Here is a 19,619-nt window from a genome sequence, read left to right on the forward strand (position 1 = left end):
CAGATGAGTGTGTTTTTTGTACACCGGACTAATGATTATTTAAATGTAGGGGTATAAAAATCCACAAGACGTAAAGAATCCTCGAAACGCAAAAGAAATTACATCCATTCGTCAAAATTGTGATGCTCTTAAGGGCGAAGCAATGGAAGAAAAGCTCCACCTACACGCTTTGAGGTACTGCAGTACGCATTTCATAAAATGCCCATAGAGCAATACGTGAAAATACGATGTGCCAAGACAATGAGTAAATGCGTGGGCAATTTTGTATTCATCACAGAAATGTATCCGGACGTGCCTCTCGACCAGTTTTTCACTCCGTGGAGAAAGGCTTTATCATTCTCCGCCTATCAAACGTGGACCGACCAGACGACATGGCTCTACGATGAATCGGTTGTAAACGCCCAATACACACCTTTCTACAACTCAATAATCATCCCGACAGCGCTGCTCCAACGACCCTTCCTCTTTCTCGACGGTCCAGCGGCCCTCACCTATGGTGGTCTCGGGACGGTGAGAACTGGCTATTACTTATGTAATTTACTGCCACTCTAGAGAAAGCTTTAAATCCTACATTCTCTTGTAAACTGCCTTAAAGAATTAAAGATGAAACGTCTCCTTCGGCAATCAATTTACCGGTTCAATCACACTTAAAGAACCCGCAAGAAGGGGAAGCGTAAAAAATACACAAAAAGAACAAAATAAAACGATTAGGAGAATATATAGTGCGAGAAGAAGTGTAATGAATGACTAGTTCGTATGCATACTGTATTTACAACAGCGACTATTATTATCGAACATTCCACGAGACGTGCGGAGAGCACATCATGCTTTTCCATGGCAGCTAGAAGGAAGAACAGGCTATTGTTTCAAAGGTTCATTGGGTACGGAGTACATTCTTGAAGTTGCGAAGGTCCCCTCCATCTTCACAGGTAATTTGAAGTCGACACCGCCTTCCACCGCCTCCCCAACCTAGGAGGCGGTACGCCAGCATCTGCATTAGTGTTCCTGTATATATACAGGAAAATTAATCTGCATGACATGTACAGCAATTAAAGCGCCACGCGCTGTTTGAGTCGCCTGTCACAAGTAAAATAAGCCCGAGCCTAAAGAACACTGAAAAACACAGACGCTATGTTGTCCTTCTTGCCCTTTTGTGTCCTTCTTTTCTTTTGTATGTGATTGAAAATCACAACTTCTTGTCCCTTTCTACCTCCGAAACATCTTTCCCGTAGCGCTGAATACCACGTGAAAAAATGTGCAGAAGATCCAATAAGCTGAAGTTTTTATGCAGTGAAGGTTCGTGTGAGTGTCTAAAGAGACGAAACAAACACATACAAGCGTCGGTGCATGTAAATTAAACCGTGCCTTTTGTTAAGCCGAGTTCCTGACCACTAGGGAGTACTATTACGACAGCCGTCTTGAATGTCATGGTTTCAGAGGCAGCAGGCTCACACTTACATAGGGCAATTCGAATCCATTCTGCTCGCAATAACTGTTTAATTCCTCATTGCATTGCATTTGCGGATGCGAGCAGTCGAGCTTTCTCGTTCTTATTTTTTCTTTACCCCGCAAAGCCGGCTACACTGTGGAATCGCGGAGGCGTTGCTGAAGAGATCCCAGCGCAGCGGTCGGGGCGTCTCCGCTGTGATTGGTTGGCCAGGGTGCAGAACGGGAGCAGCCATGGTGCAGCTCCCAAGGTCACTAAACCCGGCGATGTTCGCAAACAAAAGCCACGCTTTTGAAAAAATTGGGCAGTGGTACAGCGTGGTCATCGCGGAGACGTTGTCGTTTCGTCGTCGTGAACATATTGTCCTGTAATCATCATCACTGCATTCTTCTGATCACTTAGTTGTGATGACTTGATTACGAGTACTCGAGCGCCACGAGTTTGTTGATCGCGGCTCTCACAGGTGAAAGTGTGGCCAAATTCGTCGGTTCCGGTATTGGAGGGTTGCAATGTGGGCTTGTTGGTAATGCATCTTCATGGGGAGTATGGTAGCGCGATGCAAAGACGGGACAAAAGAAGACACAAAGAATACACAATGAAGACGGGACAAAAGGAGACACAAGCGCTGTGTGAGTCCCTTTGTGTCTTCTTTTGTCCCGTCTTTGAATCGCGCTACCATACTCCCCTTTCCGGTATATGGGCAAATTGTCGCTAAATATCAACCACGTTCTTTGCAGATACCGCTGAGAGCACGCTAAGGATGATTTTGATAACGTGTGTCTGCGGCATATTAACCTTTTGCAGAATTAAGCTCCACGAAAATTGCGCGAAAGTGCCTTGGGATTCTCTCGACAACCTTGAAAAAACGTACCAAATATACTGAAATATTTACTCTTCATTCATGGTGTAAAATATTTGCGCCATTCGTGATGACGTCGCTAACGTGCTAATTTATTGTACACGTGAGGCTTCTTCAGTAATGTTCTGCGCGCCGTTGCAGATAATGTGGGCAAACTTATCACAAAGAAAGAGCTGCAAAATACGAGGTATCAGTAACCGCGTCTTGTTAGCAGACACCTTGCACAATCTTGGTAGTGGCTTCCGTTCCATATTTATTAGCCGACTACTATGAATTATATATATATATATATATATATATATATATATATATATATAAGATAACTTAAATTTGCGTAAGCTCGAGCATCAGATTGTGCGGCCCATTTGCAAGCATACTTTGAAGTATAGTCGGGTACAACTTTAGAAAAAAGGGGGCGTTTACTCCTCCGAGGCGGGGTGCACACGAGCATCCACCAATGGGCGCGCACTCTGGACCGACGTCATGCGCTGGACGGCCGGTGACTTCGCCGCCTCGGTCATCTGGGCGGGGCCTCCCCTTTTTTCTAAAGTTGTATTCGACTATAGAATGGTTTCAGATCGCAATGCTTTCCGCAGGAATACTTTCTGCCAGTCATAGTTCCAGAAAACTCGAAGTAGAATGCTACGTGAATGCGGGCCCGCGTTTCTTACACATGCATTATGAGTGCTCAGAAAAGTGCTTTCACGGAGGCCGCTATACTGAATGACTGATTTCATGGCCGCTGAAAAGTGACGAGGCAACGGTACAACAGCTCCCATCAATAAAAGGAACATCTCAATATCGTCCGAAAGGTAAAATATTCGGGGTGTTTCAGCAAGAACTTCCAAAAATTTTAGATGTTGCCTGTGGCAGAGAAGCACAATCATAGTACATGAGCCGGTCTTCTCGAAGGCGCATCCATTACTTACAGAAAAAAAATTGTATCGTATTCGGCGAATTAGCGAAAATTTACCAATTATGTTTTAACTAATTACCATATGGCCCAGGCACTTTAGAAATTCTAGCCGAGCCGTTCGCAAGGCGGTACCACTTGGAATGACTTATCAGGATGACACCAGTTTCGAGATATTCATTCCCGAATTTTGCGCGAAAATGCATTGGCGTTCCAATGGTTTTTGGCGACGAGCGACCACGTAGACTGGTAAAGTCGGGCTCTCGCAGGAGAGGAAGCATCAACACTCCTTCGCTTAGCGTAGCATTCTTTTATGTGAAGCATATTACGAGAGCTCAACCCAGCTCCTCAGGCGCGGCGGTGTCGCCTTGAATACCACGTGACACCGTGACGTCACGACAGAGGAGAAGTGGCTTTGGCTCAACTCTTGCAAGACGGGCTCGGTGGGAATCGAACCAGGGTCTCCGGAGTGTGAGACGGAGACGCTACCACTGAGCCACGAGTACGATGCTTCAAAGCGGTACAAAAGCGCCTCTAGTGAATGCGGTGTTGCCTTAGAAACGAGCTGTTTCTAAGGCGTGCGTCTCTTGCTCAGGCGCACATTTCGTTGCCGCGCCGAACGCTGCTTTGCTCGACGCTCACCGCGTCCAATGCGGGGCGCGTAGTCGCTGCGCCGTAGCCCATTGTCTTACACCCCTTGGCGGGTCGACGGGAACGCTGTCGCGTTCCACTCTTGAAGGCGAAGCGGTAATGCATGAGTTGTTTCTTCTTCTAGCCGAACCAAATATAGCCAAGCAACAGCAGTTCACCAGGCTAAACCGTGGTTCAACAACTAAAATAAAGGCTAGTATGCTTCGCATCCTGGGCTTAACCTTACCTAAGCCACAGCAATTTTTTTTTAATAATGTCCTTCGGAACGCTAGCCCCGCGCCGGAGCGTGCCAGCCGCTCGTGCCTCGTGTAGACGCGAGCGTCCACGTCAACTCTCGTGCGACGCCGATGCTGCTGCCCCTACAGAGGGCTCCCACCCTAGAGAGGAGGAAAGTTCGACGAACGATGGAAAGTCCATGTGACGCGGCGTGTCTTGACGTTGGTCTTGGGTGTCACGTGCACTGGCGGCGGCGAAGGATGCAGCAGGGTCGCGTCGCATACTGGTGGAGCTGATGGCGCGGGTGCTTCTATGTGGGCGGGTTTGAGACGTTCCAGGGCAATTGTGTCTGATCGGCCGTTGACATTGACAACAAGCGTCGACGGACGACGCTCTAGAACACAATATGGCCCGGAGTAGTGTGGTTGCAAAGGCTTCCGTACGGCACAGTTACGCACGAAAACGTAGGTAGCAGAGCTGAGTGCGGGAGAAACGTGCAGGGACCTTGCTTCTTGTGAACGAGTAGGCACGGGGCGTATCTGGCTGAAGAAAGCTTGCAGTTCGGCAACGTAGTCGGCAGGTGATGGCATAGGCGTTTTGGGGGTGGCGACAAAGAAATCGCACGGAAGGCGTAGGTGAGTGCCATAGACTAGCTGAGCACAGGAGCAACCTAGGTCATTCTTGAGTGCGGCTCGGATGCCAAGTAAGACGAGAGGCAAATGCAGGACCCACTTCTCCGGTGATTCATGTGCCATAAGGGAGGCCTTGAGATGCCGATGAAAACGTTCAACTAGTCCATTGGACTGCGGGCGGTAAGCAGTTGTGCGAAAACGTGTCGTTCCGAGTAGTTTGAGTAGCTCGTTGAAGAGCGCTGAGTCAAACTGTCGACCGCGATCTGTGATAATTGTGGATGGGCAGCCGAACCTTGCGATCCAGATAGACACGAAGGCTGCTGCAACAGTGGGCGCCGAGATGTCAGATATAGGTTTAGCTTCTGGCCACCGTGTATAACGGTCGATGCATGTCAGTATGTAGCAGTAACCTTTCGAAGGTGGAAGAGGGCCGACGAGGTCCAGGTGTACGGTGTCAAAACGAGCATCCGGTGGAAGAAAAGACTTGGCAGGCGGAATGGGGTGACGCTGGATCTTCGGACGTTGACACGACAAACAGCAGCGAACCCAATCGCGAACTTGCGCGTTTAGCCGAGGCCAAACGAAACGACTGGAAAGGAGCTTCAGTGTCGCGCGTACGCCAGGGTGCGACAGGTTGTGCACGGTTTCGAATAGACGTCTGCGAAGGGATGCCGGAATGTATGGTCTAGGTGTGTCGTTAGAAGTGTCGCAGACGACGCACGTACCATCTGGGGTCACAACGACGTCTTCCAATTTCAGGGATGTGGAAGAACTCTGGAGTGTACGAAGTTCAGTGTCGTCACGCTGTTGACTGGCGAGTAAGTCGGCCTCGATGATGAAAGGTTCCGATGTCAACGTGGAAACAACATTCACACGACTAAGTACGTCGGCTGGAACGTTGTCGGTGCCCTTGATGTGGCGGAACGTTGTTGTAAACTCGGAGATGTAGGAAAGATGTCGAATCTCGCGGGGCGAGTAACAGGACGCCGAACGATTCGTTGCATGCACAAGGGGCTTGTGGTCAGTCAAGACAGTGAATGCACGGCCTTCGAGGAAATGGCGAAAATGCTTGATAGCCACGTAAACAGCGAGTAATTCACGGCCGAACACGCTGTAGCGGGACTGCGCAGGCTTCAGCTTCTTGGAGAAAAAAGCGAGTGGATGCCACTCATTGTCGATGAATTGCTGCAGAACGGCACCAACGGCGGTATTTGAAGCGTCGGTCATGATGGCAGTGGGTGCGTCGGGCTTTGGGTGTCTAAGCAGCGTGGCGTCAGCGAGGGCAGACTTGACTCTTGTGAAAGTCCACTGAAGCACTGGTTTGCGTTTGTTTACCAGGAGGGCGTCTAGCGGAGCCATAAGTCGTGCGCACTCGGGAATGAATCGGCGGTAGAAGTTGACGAATCCGAGAAATTGGCGAAGCTTGGTGAGTGTGGTCGGTCGGAAAGGTTTTCGATGACGCGAATCTTGGACGGCAGTGGTCGAATGCCGTTAGCGTCGACGATATGACCGAGGAAATCGAGTTCGGGTTGACGGAATTCACTCTTGGCGGCGTTGATGATAATTCCTTTACTGGCAAGGCGTGAAAACAACAACCGCAAGTGGTGAAGATGTTCTTCTGCCGTAGAGCTTGCGACGAGAAGGTCGTCAATGTATGCGAAAACGAAAGGCAAACCTCGGGTGACGGAATTGGCCCGCGTTCCGTAAACCGAAAGGCATGCGGAGAAATTCGGAAAGACCGAAGGGTGTTGTGATGGCGGTCTTGGGAATGTCTTCTTCAGCGACCGGTAGTTGATGGTAGGCGCGAACGAGATCGATCTTAGTAAAGATCGTCGCACCATGCAACGCTACCGTGAAGTCCTGAATGTTCGGTAGAGGGTAGCGATCAGGAACGGTGACGTTTAGTGCCCGGTAATCACCGCATGGGCGCCAGTCTCCCGTCTTCTTAGGCACCATGTGAAGTGGTGATGCGCAGTTACTGGATGGAGGAAGGGCGGATGATGCGAAGTTGCAGCATGTGGTCGAACTCCGCGCGAGCGATCTTGAGTTTCTCCGGGGACAAACGCCGGGGTCGGAAATAGACCGGTGGGCCGGAGGTGACTATGTGATGGCACACGTCATGTTGCACCGGTTGCGTCCAGTCCGGCAGGCGCGTCAAAGTGGGAAACTCGCGTAGGAGCGCGGCGAAAGGTTCGTCCAAAATGTCAGAAATAGGCGCTATGGGCGATGTGCCTGATGATGGGACGCCGGGAACGGATAGCTGGGTCACGGAGTCGATGAGACGGCGTCGTTGGATGTCCCCAAGGAGTCCGTAGTTATGCAAGAAGTCTGCTGCAATGACTGCATGACGGACGTCTGCAACCAGGAAAATCTAGCGGAACGCTCGTCGAAGGCCAAGGTTTAGCATGACGGAGCGTGACGAGAAAACTGGAATCATGGTGCCGTTGACGGCTTGCAAAAACGACACAGGAGTCGCTTTTCGGTCGGAGTGCTGGGCGGGTAGAATGCTGACATCGGCACCTGTGTCGACTAAGAATCGTTGTCCCGTAACTCTGTCCGTCACGTAGAAAAGGCGACTTGTGTGTTGGGCCGGACCACTCGTCGCCGTTAGAGGTCGGCCGGCCTGTTTCCCTGCCAAGCGCAGGGACGCCGACAGTGACGAGCGTCGTTTCCAAAACGGCGGTGGTAGTAGCAAACGCCAGGCGGTGTAGTTGAGGCTTCATTGCGGGTGTCCGTGCGTCTTGATCTGCTGGAACTACGGCTGCGTGGGCGACGAGACGCGCGGCGATGTTCCGCTCCACAGATGATGCGTTCCAGGCGCTCACACAAGGAGTCGAGCTTAGATTGCACTGCGGAAGAGCAGGGAAGAGTTTGCAGAGTGGTTGTATTGTCACCCGGAGACGGTGCCATGGCTGGGATGGTTGGGGTGGCTACTTCCATGACTGTGTCGGCCAAAGCGGCAAGTCCGGTAAGGTCCATGGTAGAGGCTGTCTCCAGGACCATCTGCACGTTAGCCGGTAGTCGTTGCAAAAACATTTCGCGCAACAGCGTGTCGTCGATGGATCTCGCGTTGTTTCCGAGCAGCTGGCTCATTCAGCGAAGAAGTTGACTAGGGCGTCGGTCGCCGAGTTCTTCAGCGGACAGAAGCTGCTGGATGCGAGAACGCTGTGAAGCTGCTGTGCGCTGTAGCAATGCTGCCTTGAGATCGTCATAGGTGGCGGCAGACAATGGGGAGTTCAACAAATCTGCTACCTCGTCAATGGCGGCGGGCGAGAGTGCTGCGACGGCGTAATAGAACTTCGAGGCTTGAGAGCGGATACCAGCGACTTGAAATTGCGCTTCGGCCTCAAGAAACCGCGCCGAAGGATGCTGGTCCCAGTACTGTGGGAGGCGAACAGCGATGGCGGAACAGGAGGGCTCACCGCGTTCCTCGGAAGGGTTCTGGCCTTGAGCTCTCGTAGCGTCGGTCTGGTCCATGGTCGTCTCTACCACAGGAGCGTATGGCAGTATCAGGTCCGGGTCACCAAATTGTGGCGACGAGCGACCACGTAGACCGGTAAAGTCGGGCTCTCGCAGGAGAGGAAGCACCAACACTCCTTCGCTTAGCGTAGCATTCTTTTTTTAATAATTTCCTTCGGAACGCTAGCCCCGCGCCGGAGCGTGCCAGCCGCTCGTGCCTCGTGTAGACGCGAGCGTCCACGTCAACTCTCGTGCGACGCCGATGCTGCTGCCGCTACAGTTTCTATGCTTCAGTGCCTAAGAATACGTTTTCCTAAGAAAGTAACTGAAACGGCAATGCATTTCCTCGCAATATTCGGGAAATTATATATCAAAACTGGCGTTATCATGAGACTGTTCAAAGTGGATGCGCCTTGCGAACTCCGCGGCTAGAATTCCTAATCTGCAATATGGTCCATAATTCAATTATTTAAAACTCAGTTGGGAATTTTTGATGATTAGTCGACAATGCATCCCAACTTTTTCAGCAAGTAAAGTCTGCCTCTTCGATTAGACCAGATGATGGTCTAATATTGTGCTATCTGCTACAGGCAACTTTTAAAAAAATGTTTTTGAAAATGTTCGCCGTGAACACCCTGTATTTAAATGTAGCAATGTATTAGACAACTACACGTAGTAAAGCTCGAGGCTTTATACGCAATTAAAATAACATTGAGAAGGCGCTTAGAAAAAAATGAAGAAACATGGTGTTGCGGGCACACAGGAAAAAAATTAGCTATCCGACTGGATCACAGCAGACACTTGCTGACAGAACGCTGGTCCGATCGAGAACGCCTGGAGCAGCAAGCGAATTCCTTCAGCTTTAGGCGTGCGAGAACACAACGCACACAAAGCCGCCAGCCATTCCGTCTCGCCTTGGCTAGGAACCCACCGCAGACTGCCTCCAATATTAGGCTCCCACAGCTACCCAATGCCATGGCATGCGCAGCCTAGGCCGGCCTAGAAAATGAGACGCGCGCTCATCTGCCTCCCTATGCGGTGCACCGTCGCGATATACACATTATGTACGCTTTATGCGGCAGAAGGCAGCGACGCTCTCATCTGAGGCCGTGCCGAAAACGAAATATTCGCCTGCGGTATCCATATAAATGCGATCACAATAAAGTTACGTTTTTTTCCCTAGTTTCAGTCGTAGCCTTTATCGGTGACATAAGCCGGAGCGCAGTGACCTGTTATCGGTCAGGCAGCTGCTTTTTTGTAGCAGAAACTGACAGCTACATCGCGGCCTTCTCATTTCTTCGCACTCTTCTAATCAACCACTTTGCAGAGTTAGTTGCTTGCTACACTTTGCGAGCGCTGTCGCGCGCTCACTTTGTATCGGTGTTTACATTTTACGTCAGAACAGTGAACTGCAGAAAAAATAATTAGAATAGGTGTGACAAGCTGGAAATCGGAGAGCTCGCTGTTTTCAAACATGGACGTTAACAAAGAAGCTCGGTAGCAAGTTAAGGACTGCGCAAGAGCGATGGAACGAGAAACGTTAGGCGTTACATTAAGATATAGGAAAAGTACGGTGTGGATAAGAAAGCAAAGGGCAATAGCCGATATCAGGAGAAAAAAAATGCAGCCTGGCAGGCGATGTAATGTTCAGGGCAGGTAACAGGTGCACCGTTAATTTCACAGAACGGGTGCCAGCATAAGGGAAACTAAGGCGGGGATGGCAGAAAATAATATGGGGTGATGAAATTAGGAAATTTGCAGGTGCCAGTTGGATTCAGCTGGCGCACGACAGGGACACATTAAAACTACTGCAAGAGGCCTTCTTGCTGCAGTGAACACAAAAATAAACTTATGATGGCGTTTTTTGAACCAGATCCGCCTTTTCACTTTCGAACTAGTTTGCACAATTAGAAATACATTTTATGCTTTAGTAGTTTGCGCAATTAGAAATGCATTTTATACTTAAGGTGAATAATTTCTGGTGATCCGCTATTCAATGTCTACAGAAGAACTGTGTGGTTTACCCAATGCGACAGCTGACATAACATCAGTGGTGCCATATCTGTATCTTATCTCGCAGTTCGTTTGAAAATAGCTTGGCCCATGTTGTACATGATTTTGATTATGCGCTGTTACATCAGCTCTAACATCTCAATGTGGCCACAACATCTCTACTCTAAACAAAAAATCTGCAAGAGTGGTTGAACGAGTTTCCTTAGAGCCAGGAAACTCACTACTGCTTTTGTTTTATTACTGCTCACTAGGGTAACCTGTTTCAGGACTGAATACCTCTACAGCGTTATACTTCTTTGGATGTGACGGTTAGAATGGAGACCTTTTCACATGATAGTCTTGAGAAAGCAACATTTTCTTTTACGTCAACATAAACTTAAAAACAACACTGTAAGATTCTAGAAAAGTGAGGATGAGTAGCGCAGAGGAGTGGAGAATAAAGACAAGTTACGCGGAAGCAGATGGAGGGGCGCCTAAATAGTCTGTGGCAGCGAGCACAGCTGCGCGTGGTGTTCCGTCACCGATTTCACAAAATGCATGTGCCCCTCGACGAGCGCGCTGTATGTCACCGGATATCTGAGGCGTAGTAGTGCTATACCTCATCTCACTTTCCTAGTACTGTTATGCAGTTAAAGCTTGGCCCACGGGTGCCTACTATGTCGAAATTTTGATTGTGCCGTTGCTGATTCAGTGCTAAAACAGCCTCCTCTGGTCAGGTTGTAGAAGTGTATCGTTAGTAAAGCGGTGGTGCGAATTAGCGCGGCCGCATATGATAGCTGATGCTGCCTTTGTCAATCATATAAGATGTTTCTGCGACATTTTGTATTTATGTTTTCTTCTTTGCAGATAATTGGCCATGAGATTATGCACATGTACGACGTATCCGGCCTGACATTCGACGAAAATGCCGAGAAGCGAGTCTGGGTAACGCCAGAGTTCCAAACGGAGTACGGAAAAAGGGCGGTCTGCCTGCGCAGATCAACCATGGCTCTCGTGAGTGGACGCCCATTTAATTTTATTAGTGCTTCGCTGGTTCCTTCATTGCCAACGCCATGAAGTGCCTCTAAGGATCGGCTGGGCCCGCCCAGCTATGAACGATGCTGTTAGCGAAGTTGCTAATGGAGCAAACGCCTGCTCCACCACCTAATTGGTTGATGTATTTACTTTCAGCGAAAACGGCTGGTACGGCAGGATATTGCGAACGATGTGCTCGACTCGGAAAACCTGGCCGATTTCGTTGGCACTGCAGCATCGTACTGGGCCTACACGTCACTGCCAGCTCACGAACGGGATGTTTGGCTGTTGGGCCTCAACATATCAGCCGAACGTTTGTTCTTCATCAGCCACTGCATCAAGTATTGCTACCACTACAGCGACACCGAACACTTGCGCTACTCGCCGTTCCACGTGCGCTGCATGGCGCCACTCGCGAACATGCCGGAATTCTCGACCGCCTTCCGCTGCCCCCCGGGGTCCCTCATGAACCCGACGAACAAGTGCACCTTCTGGTCGTAAAAGAATGGATGCCACTGGTCCGTATATGTCGCAGTGAAACACAAGCGTTTCGTATCTTCTTTCCTAATAATCTTCGAAGAAATAATTTGCACTTCCGTTCTGGTATTACCAAAAAAACAAAAATAAATATTGGTTCGCTTCGGTATCAACGGGTTCTGACTCTGCTGAGCCTCACTTCCAGTTTAGATAAATCAAAAGCTGTAACGATTTGCGCAGTGCCTCGCCACACTGAATTTGTTGGCGAACCGTTTTCGCGTAGGCTACTTTTTTTGCTCTTCGTACCTGGACGCGCCAGACAGGTACCCAGTTGTCTGCGTGGTGAATTCGCATGGTTGTCAGGAATCGGGAGAAATTGACTGCCGAGCATGTGGAAGACAGCAATTGATGTTGTTGCAGTATTAAAAATTAATGAAACTAAATGTCGAACGGCCAAATGAGTCTTACGCATAAAGTATAAGGCACCTTGAGTGGTGACGTCGCTAGAGCGTGCTGCACGAGGTGTGGCGCCTTCATACATCCGTCCTTAATCTCCATGCGCCAGATGTTTGCTTTTTTTATGTCAACCATGGTATACATGCGCAAACAAATATAGAAAATATATTTAGATGTATTGGCGCGGAGATTTCAGCATGCAAAAAAAAGAAGAATAAAACCCGGCCCATTCGCAAGTTTTATACTTTTTTTGTAGCGGTCATGCTTCAGTTTACTGAGCAAGCTTCGAAGACTGTGAAAAAAAATATCTTGGTTCCCATGTGATACAAAAAAGTTAATGACAACATGAAGTACAGGAACAGTCATGTATGACAAGCGAAACAAAGAAAGTGATGGCAATTACCGTCGAACGTAGAGACAACATATTTTCTATCGTTCACAATGTCAACAAATTCTACTATAAAACTGACCTTAACGTGAGCATACAGCCTGGTCATAGATGACGCACCTGAATTTACCCCGTATAAGAGTAAAATTAACTGAAGATATACAAACAAGCGCTATTTACACAGTTGCTGTTCACTCTTGTCTGTTTGTTTTCTTTCAGAAGTGTCGCAGACTGTTCACTCAAAGAAACCTTGTAACCACCACGGCGGCTATAGCATGGCACCTAAATTCTTTCTGGGAAGGAACGGACTAACGGAGCTCTTTAATGTAACCATAGCACTATAGTGACGGTGTAACAGCCGCAGATGCAGAACTTGTGCTATAGTGCACTTCTCCGTTTGGTCCCATGGCGATGCATAAAATTGTTGTTCTCATGATGGTGTCATCGTGTGTTTCAATGGCGTCTTCGACAACATTAAACATTGCTGCATTATTACTTTCCTCGTTAGACTTCAGCATTGTTTGTTCTTTTGTACTATGCTTCACCACCAAGCCTGAAAAGGAGGGTACCTTCCATGGGGAGAGAAGTGACGAGTTGAGTAACCCAGGTGTAGGAGGGAGGGCTTACGTAAATGCGGCTTTTGTGGCCATAGACCAATGAATAAAAACGCGTTGCTACGTTGTGACTGTACGTACCAGTGAAACGCGCTGTCCACTACTATGTGCCTTTTTATTCTAGCAACTACGCGGTGAGGGGGCCCGTCATATCAATGAATAGACTATTATGGCAGGCCTCCTCACCGTAGTATCTTTTGAAAAAGCGTAATGTACGTGGTACCTAACTGAGCACTATCCATGAAAGAGCTACTAAAGGAATGGCTAACCTTACCGGTCTCGTAGATATTGATGAACGTTAAGCGTTTCGCACGTGCAGTTGGTTCACCGAAGCCACAGCAGCCCCACTGGTGACACAACTTGCCAGGAGCCAGATGTGCATTACGTCCCCTGCAAAGCCGTGACACCGGCATCAACTGTCAGTCACACTACATGCCAGCAGCGTATCGTCAAGAACGTAACAGTGGCATTGCCGTCGAAAAAATGGATCTGGGCTTATGGGCGGGTGCTACAGGGGCGAGCATGAAGGTGGTATGTGCGTGTGTGTGGATCCCTAAATAGTCATGCTAATCTGGGCTGTTGACGATGGCCTATGAAACCGGGCTGTTCATCACAAGGTTCCGCATGTTGCGCTGTCAAGTTGTCGCCGGACTTCCATGATCTGCGTTTCCTACGAAATAGTAACTGGTGTCCTCCCAAGACGATCTGAAAATGCTTTTACAATACTGAGCTTCTTTTTTTCCGCGTTAAACGTTGACTTCCATACCTGTAGCAATGCTTTGCTTAATTTTCCCTGAGTTTTGATAAGATTTCCCGACTAGTGAATGCCGCTCTTCGAAAACGTACGCAGGTCAACGCCGCTTTCTGTAACGCATACTTACTCGTTTCGATTCTGCCGATGGATACCTGCAGCAGGCATGTATATTATAAACGGTATTCGATACTTACACTATTGTGAGACATTTATGAAGTGAGGTTATTCACGTGTCTTACATTTTGTGAAAATAATGGCGATATTCCCAGAAATGCGTTGAAGCCTAACTTAATATCGAGGGTGTACGTTCTCGCATTGCTTCTTTAGAATGTAGCGTCATAGCACGTATAATATTGTTACGTAGGAAGACACCGACGAAAAGCTATTTACAAGTATATTTACAAGGCAATACGCCGCAGTTGACCAAGAGGCAACAGCCCGCGCTAGCTTCCAAACGTCGTCTTCGTCTTCTTCCTTCTCGGCTCTTCGTCATTGGGAATACTACCCCGTAGCACTACCCCCGGCGGCAAAAGCGCCGTCCCGGAGCGACTAAAGGCTCGACTCTGAAGCAGTGTAGTAGGTCTTGAGCCTACTGACGTGCACGACATCACTAGACGCCAGAGTAGATGACGAGGTTGAGCGCACAGGAGCAATTTCATAAGTCACAGGCGTCACCTGGCGCAGCACGCGGTAGCGCCCTGGGTATCGTGAGAGGAGCTTTTCGGAAAGTCCAACGTGACGACAGGGCGACCACAGGAGCACGAGTGCACCAGGCGAAAACTGTACGTCACGGTGGCGGGCGTTGTACTGACGCTGCTGCGTGGTTTGAGAGTCCGTCAGTCGAGCACGGGCAAGCTGGCGTGCATGATCGGCGAGGGCGATGGCGTCGCGCGCATACTCGGTTGTTGAGGTCGCAGCAGGAGGAAGTACCGTGTCAAGGGGCAAGGTCGGTTCGCGACCGTAGAGTAGATAAAATGGAGAAAATCCGGCGGTGTCGTGCCGGGAAGAATTGTAAGCGAAGGTGACGTAAGGAAGGGCAACGTCCAAGTCGTGGTGGTCCTTCGAAACGTACTTGGACAGCATGTCGGTAAGAGTACGGTTTCAGCGCTCTGACAGGCCATTGGTTTGAGGATGGTATGAGGTAGTCAGCTTGTGTTGAATAGAGCAGGAACGCACAATGTCGGCGATAACTTTTCGAGAGGAAGTTACGACCACGGTCAGTAAGCAGCTGTCGCGGGGCGCCATGCACTAAGATAATGTCACGCAAGAGAAAGTCCGCGACGTCAGTGGCGCAACTGGTAGGTAGAGCCCGCGTGATAGCCTATCGGGTGGCGTAATCAGTTGCGACGGCTACCCATTTGTTCTCAGAGGATGACGTGGGAAAGGGACCGAGGAGGTCTAATCCAACACGAAAAAACGGTTCCACAGGGACAGTGATCGGCTGGAGATGACCGGAAGGTAGCACCTGAGGCGTTTTCCGACGCTGGCAGGGATCACAGGCAGCAACATAGCGTCGGACGGAGCGAGCAAGACCAGGCCAATAGAAGCGGCGGCGGACGCGGTCGTACGTGCGGGTTACGCCAAGATGTCCTGCAGTGGGTGCGTCATGCATCTGAAAGAGCACAGTCTGTCGTAGATGTTTTGGCACGACAAGAAGAAGATCAGGGCCATCAGGGAGGAAGCTCCTTAGGTACAGAATGCCGCCCTGGAGGACATATCGGCGAACGGATGCGTCGGTAGGTGTAGAGCGCAGACGCTCGATGAGGACTCGCAGTGATAGGTCTCGGTACTGCTCATCGGCGATGTTAGCGAAGGCAGACACAGAGAAAATGCCGTCGGCGGTACTACTGTCGGCGTCGTCAGGCTCGTCTACCGGGTAGCGAGACAGGCAGTCAGCGTCCTTGTGTAGTCGGCCAGATTTGTAGGTGACAGAGAACGAATATTCTTGGAGGCGTAAGGCCCAGCGACCAAGTCTTCCTGAAGGGTCTTTCAACGAGCATAACCAACAAAGCGCGTGATGGTCTGTGATAACGGAAAAGCGTCGGCCATATAAGTATGGGCGGAACTTCGCAACCACCCAAACTAGGGCCAGACACTCGCGCTCAGTGATGGAATAGTTGCGCTCCGCGGGCGAGAGGAGCCTGCTGGCGTAAGCGATAACACGGTCGTGGCCACGCTGGCGTTGTGCCAGTACTGCGCCAATTCCGTGACCGCTGGCATCAGTACGGACTTCGGTAGGCGCAGAAGGATCGAAATGGGCCAGAACGGGAGGCGTTGTGAGAAGATCGATGAGAAGCGAGAATGCAGAGGCCTCGTTATCGCCCCACTGGAAAGGGGCGTCTTTTTTCAAAAGCTCGGTTAGTGGTCGTGCTATGGCCGCGAAATTTTTGACGAAACGGCGGAAGTACGAGCAAAGGCCGATGAAGCTGCGCACATCCTTGACACACTTCGGAACAGGGAAGTGCGTAACAGCTTGGATCTTGCCTGGGTCCGGTTGCACTCCGTTCGCGTCAACGAGATGTCCAAGGACGGTAATCTGGCGACGGCCGAATTGGCACTTCGATGCGTTGAGTTGCAGACCGGCTCGCCGAAAAACGTCCAGGACTGCTGAGAGGTGCTCGAGGTGCGTAGCGAATGTTGGGGAGAATACTATAACGTCGTCCAAGTAGCACAGGCACGTGGACCATTTGAAACCGTGAAGAAGGGAGTCCATCATGCGCTCAAAAGTGGCAGGAGCGTTACATAGGCCGAACGGCATCACCTTGAATTGATAAAGACCGTCGGGAGTTACAAAGGCAGTCTTCTCGCGGTCGAGATCGTCCACGGCAATCTGCCAATAGCCGGAGCGAAGGTCAATAGAGGAGAAATAGCGAGCACCGTGGAGGCAGTCAAGGGCGTCATCAATCCGAGGTAGGGGATACACGTCCTTTTTGGTAACCCTGTTAAGGTGCCGATAATCCACGCAAAAGCGCCATGAGCCATCCTTCTTTTTTACCCAGCACCTCCACCAAATATGTTACGTAGGAAGACACCGACGAAAAGCTATTTACAAGTATATTTACCAGGCAATACGCCGCAGTTGACCAAGAGGCAACAGCCCGCGCTAGCTTCCAAACGTCGTCTTCGTCTTCTTCCTTCTCGGCTCTTCGTCATTGGGAATACTACCCCGTAGCAATATAAATAAATTCCACCATTAAACCGACTTTAGCAGTGGCTGATTCAACTGTATTTTGAGCACTAGCTTATGGTGTGATTTTCACATTGTGAAAGAAACAATCTAGCCCGTGTTGATGGTTCTGGTGTAGTCGTCGTAGAGTTGATGGTATGCAACTTGCTTAATTGCTTTCCCTTCAAGGACTACTGCAAATGGCATGCTTTCAAACAAGGCAAATTAGCACCCATGGCCGTCAATATTTTGCTACCGCTCGGCGCTGCTATGCTTAATGGGGCGCTGAACACAAAACACCCTGCCGAGAGCTCATCTGTAGCGGCAGTTTTCTCATCAATTTCACGAGGGCCACAAAGCATCATGTGTGCTTTCACGAGGGCCATTACGAGGGCCATTAGCATTTTCACGAGGGCCATTAGCATCATGTGAGCTTTCGTGGCGACGCAAACCGAGCGGCCCATACCGAGTTTCCTATACGCAGCGACCCAGCTCAGTTGGACGGTTTGTTTCGAGCCTTGTACTAAAATTGCTGCAGCCTTTTGCTCCTTTTTATTTACGCCCAAGCCCAGTGCTCGACCGCTGCACCGCCATGCGCGGCTCCCATGTACCACGTGTCTAGGTATTTTTTTCCCTGAAGCGCCACGGCGAGCACCCTAGTTCCTTCCACAATGTAAAATAATTTACGCCCTTAAAGGAGCAAGATGGTGTAGATGTGTCTATAACTCGTGCACATCCTTAGGGTGTAATTTATATAACGGACACCCTCGCGCTATGGGTTATAGACACATTTACACCTTTTTTTTTATTTTAAGGGTGTCAATTATTTTACAGCGTAGGTACTTGGTGGGACTAGGGAGATGTTGTGCCTGGGCGCACAAACCGCTCAGCCAGCCGTCGCTAAGGGAAAATAGGTTTTTTGTTGAAAACACGCCGCATAGGGTATTTCGAAATAAAAGTTGCGTGCGGAAGCTGAAGTAACATTGTACGGAATTTTTTGAATCTAGGTAAGGGTATAAAGGGCTGTGATAAGAAGTTGGTTGTGGTGTGCGAAGCGCTTCGATCTACAAAAGCTGGGAGAGTCGTAGGGCATGGAGCGTTTCTAGCACCGTGAGCCATGTCATCGTTGCACTCAGGCGTCCTTACCTTCTTTACATCACTATCTCTCGGAATGCTCGGAAGCAGAGTGTCTTGCGGTTGCAGAAAGGGAATACGTCTGGACCACACGAATGCATTCTACCGGTGCAACAAAATAAATGTCGAAGGAGAACAGTTCCTATGAAGTCTTTGTGTAAAGGTTTGGTCATTGTAGCAAAATCCAAGAAAAGCTGAGCGCTTATTAGTTGTAAATGCGAAAGCATTAAAGGACAGTTGAACGCAGCCGAGCTGTACGTCAAGCTCTGCGCTGCTAGTGATGTACCATAGCGGTGCGCGCTGCCCTAGCCAGCTATTAGCAGCAGACTGTAGCACCCACGCCGCTGGCCACCGATGTCCTGCGCGACGAGGACCAAGGAAGCAGCAGCGGCCACCAAGGCCGGCAGGTATGCGCAGTAGCTAACCTCAGCGGGGCTACCTGGACAAACCGCACCCCGGCTTTCGAGAGCGACAGCGATGCCGACTTGCGTCGCTACGATGCCCTCTCTCTTCGCGCAACACATGGCGCGCCAGCGCAACAGGGAATGTTCCCTTCCACCCTCTTCGCTTCGTCGATGCGCGCTAGTGATGCATCGCAGCCAGTGGGAATTTGTCGAGGCGTGATCTCGACCTGACGTCGCAGTCGATGGGAATTTAGGTGCCGTTTCGCTGCTACAGACAAAAGCGCTAGCTTTTTCGCTCAATGGGCCCATTTGATACTTTCACATCAATAAATGCCACTTCTGGGAGACAACATGTAGAGGTTGAAATGGACAGATAAAGATTTGTAAGGGTTGAGCGCGAAAAAGTTGACACTGGCTGGTAAGGGTTGAGAAGGCTGCAATCGAGTCCTACAACATTGATAACAATCAATAATGGTTGATAAGGGTTTATGCAGGTCGGATGAAGTTTCATAACATTGATAATAACACCAGTCTGGGTAAAGATGTGCGCGTGGCACAATGCTTACGCATACTCAGACAGCTTCCACAGGAGCTTCTGGTGGAATTTACTGCAATTTTTGATGAGACTGAGCATAGTTCCGACAACCGGTCTAGGCGAGTCGGTGAGCTAGTAAGAAAGCATTGCTAAAAGATAGGTCCTGAGGCTTATAGTGGGTCAAAGGTACGGGGCAAATCCATCTCAGACAACTTGAGTGCGCTGTGCGCCGTGAACCTGGTGCCATCCTAAGGAGCCTGTGGCAGACGTAGCAGCGTTAACATATTGAATTATTAAACAATAATAAAAACAAGAAATATCAGTGGCTGACCATAACATATCGTTCGCCATTTTTCTTAATTTTTTTCTGACTCTTGCTCCCCCTCCCAATTTCCTCTTCTGACAAAGAAAGCCGCATGCAACATAGGTGTATTCACTCATTCAATGGTGAAACGTAACTATCGTCGCCAGTGTTGACGTGGTTCCA

At 49.6% G+C, this 19,619-nt stretch overlaps 1 protein-coding gene across 3 annotated transcripts in view; it reads left to right on the forward strand.

Annotated features, from left to right (window-relative positions):
- The window catches only part of LOC135902759 (endothelin-converting enzyme homolog), a 68,634-nt gene extending 55,713 nt beyond the window's left edge, over window positions 1–12,921 (forward strand). For 2 of the 3 annotated variants that reach the window (XM_065432983.1, XM_065432985.1), the window contains 3 exons: window positions 278–510; window positions 11,037–11,183; window positions 11,361–11,854. In XM_065432983.1, coding sequence (XP_065289055.1) covers window positions 278–510; window positions 11,037–11,183; window positions 11,361–11,705 — 725 coding nt within the window. In that variant the 3' untranslated portion in view covers window positions 11,706–11,854. Of the gene's footprint in view, window positions 1–277; window positions 511–11,036; window positions 11,184–11,360; window positions 11,855–12,744 lie in introns of those variants that run through there. The other variant, XM_065432984.2, reaches the window with a different exon arrangement.
- Window positions 12,922–19,619: the final 6,698 nt, after the last annotated feature.

Source organism: Dermacentor albipictus, chromosome 2 (assembly GCF_038994185.2).
Source record: "Dermacentor albipictus isolate Rhodes 1998 colony chromosome 2, USDA_Dalb.pri_finalv2, whole genome shotgun sequence".
Taxonomy (NCBI): Eukaryota; Metazoa; Arthropoda; class Arachnida; order Ixodida; family Ixodidae; genus Dermacentor; species Dermacentor albipictus.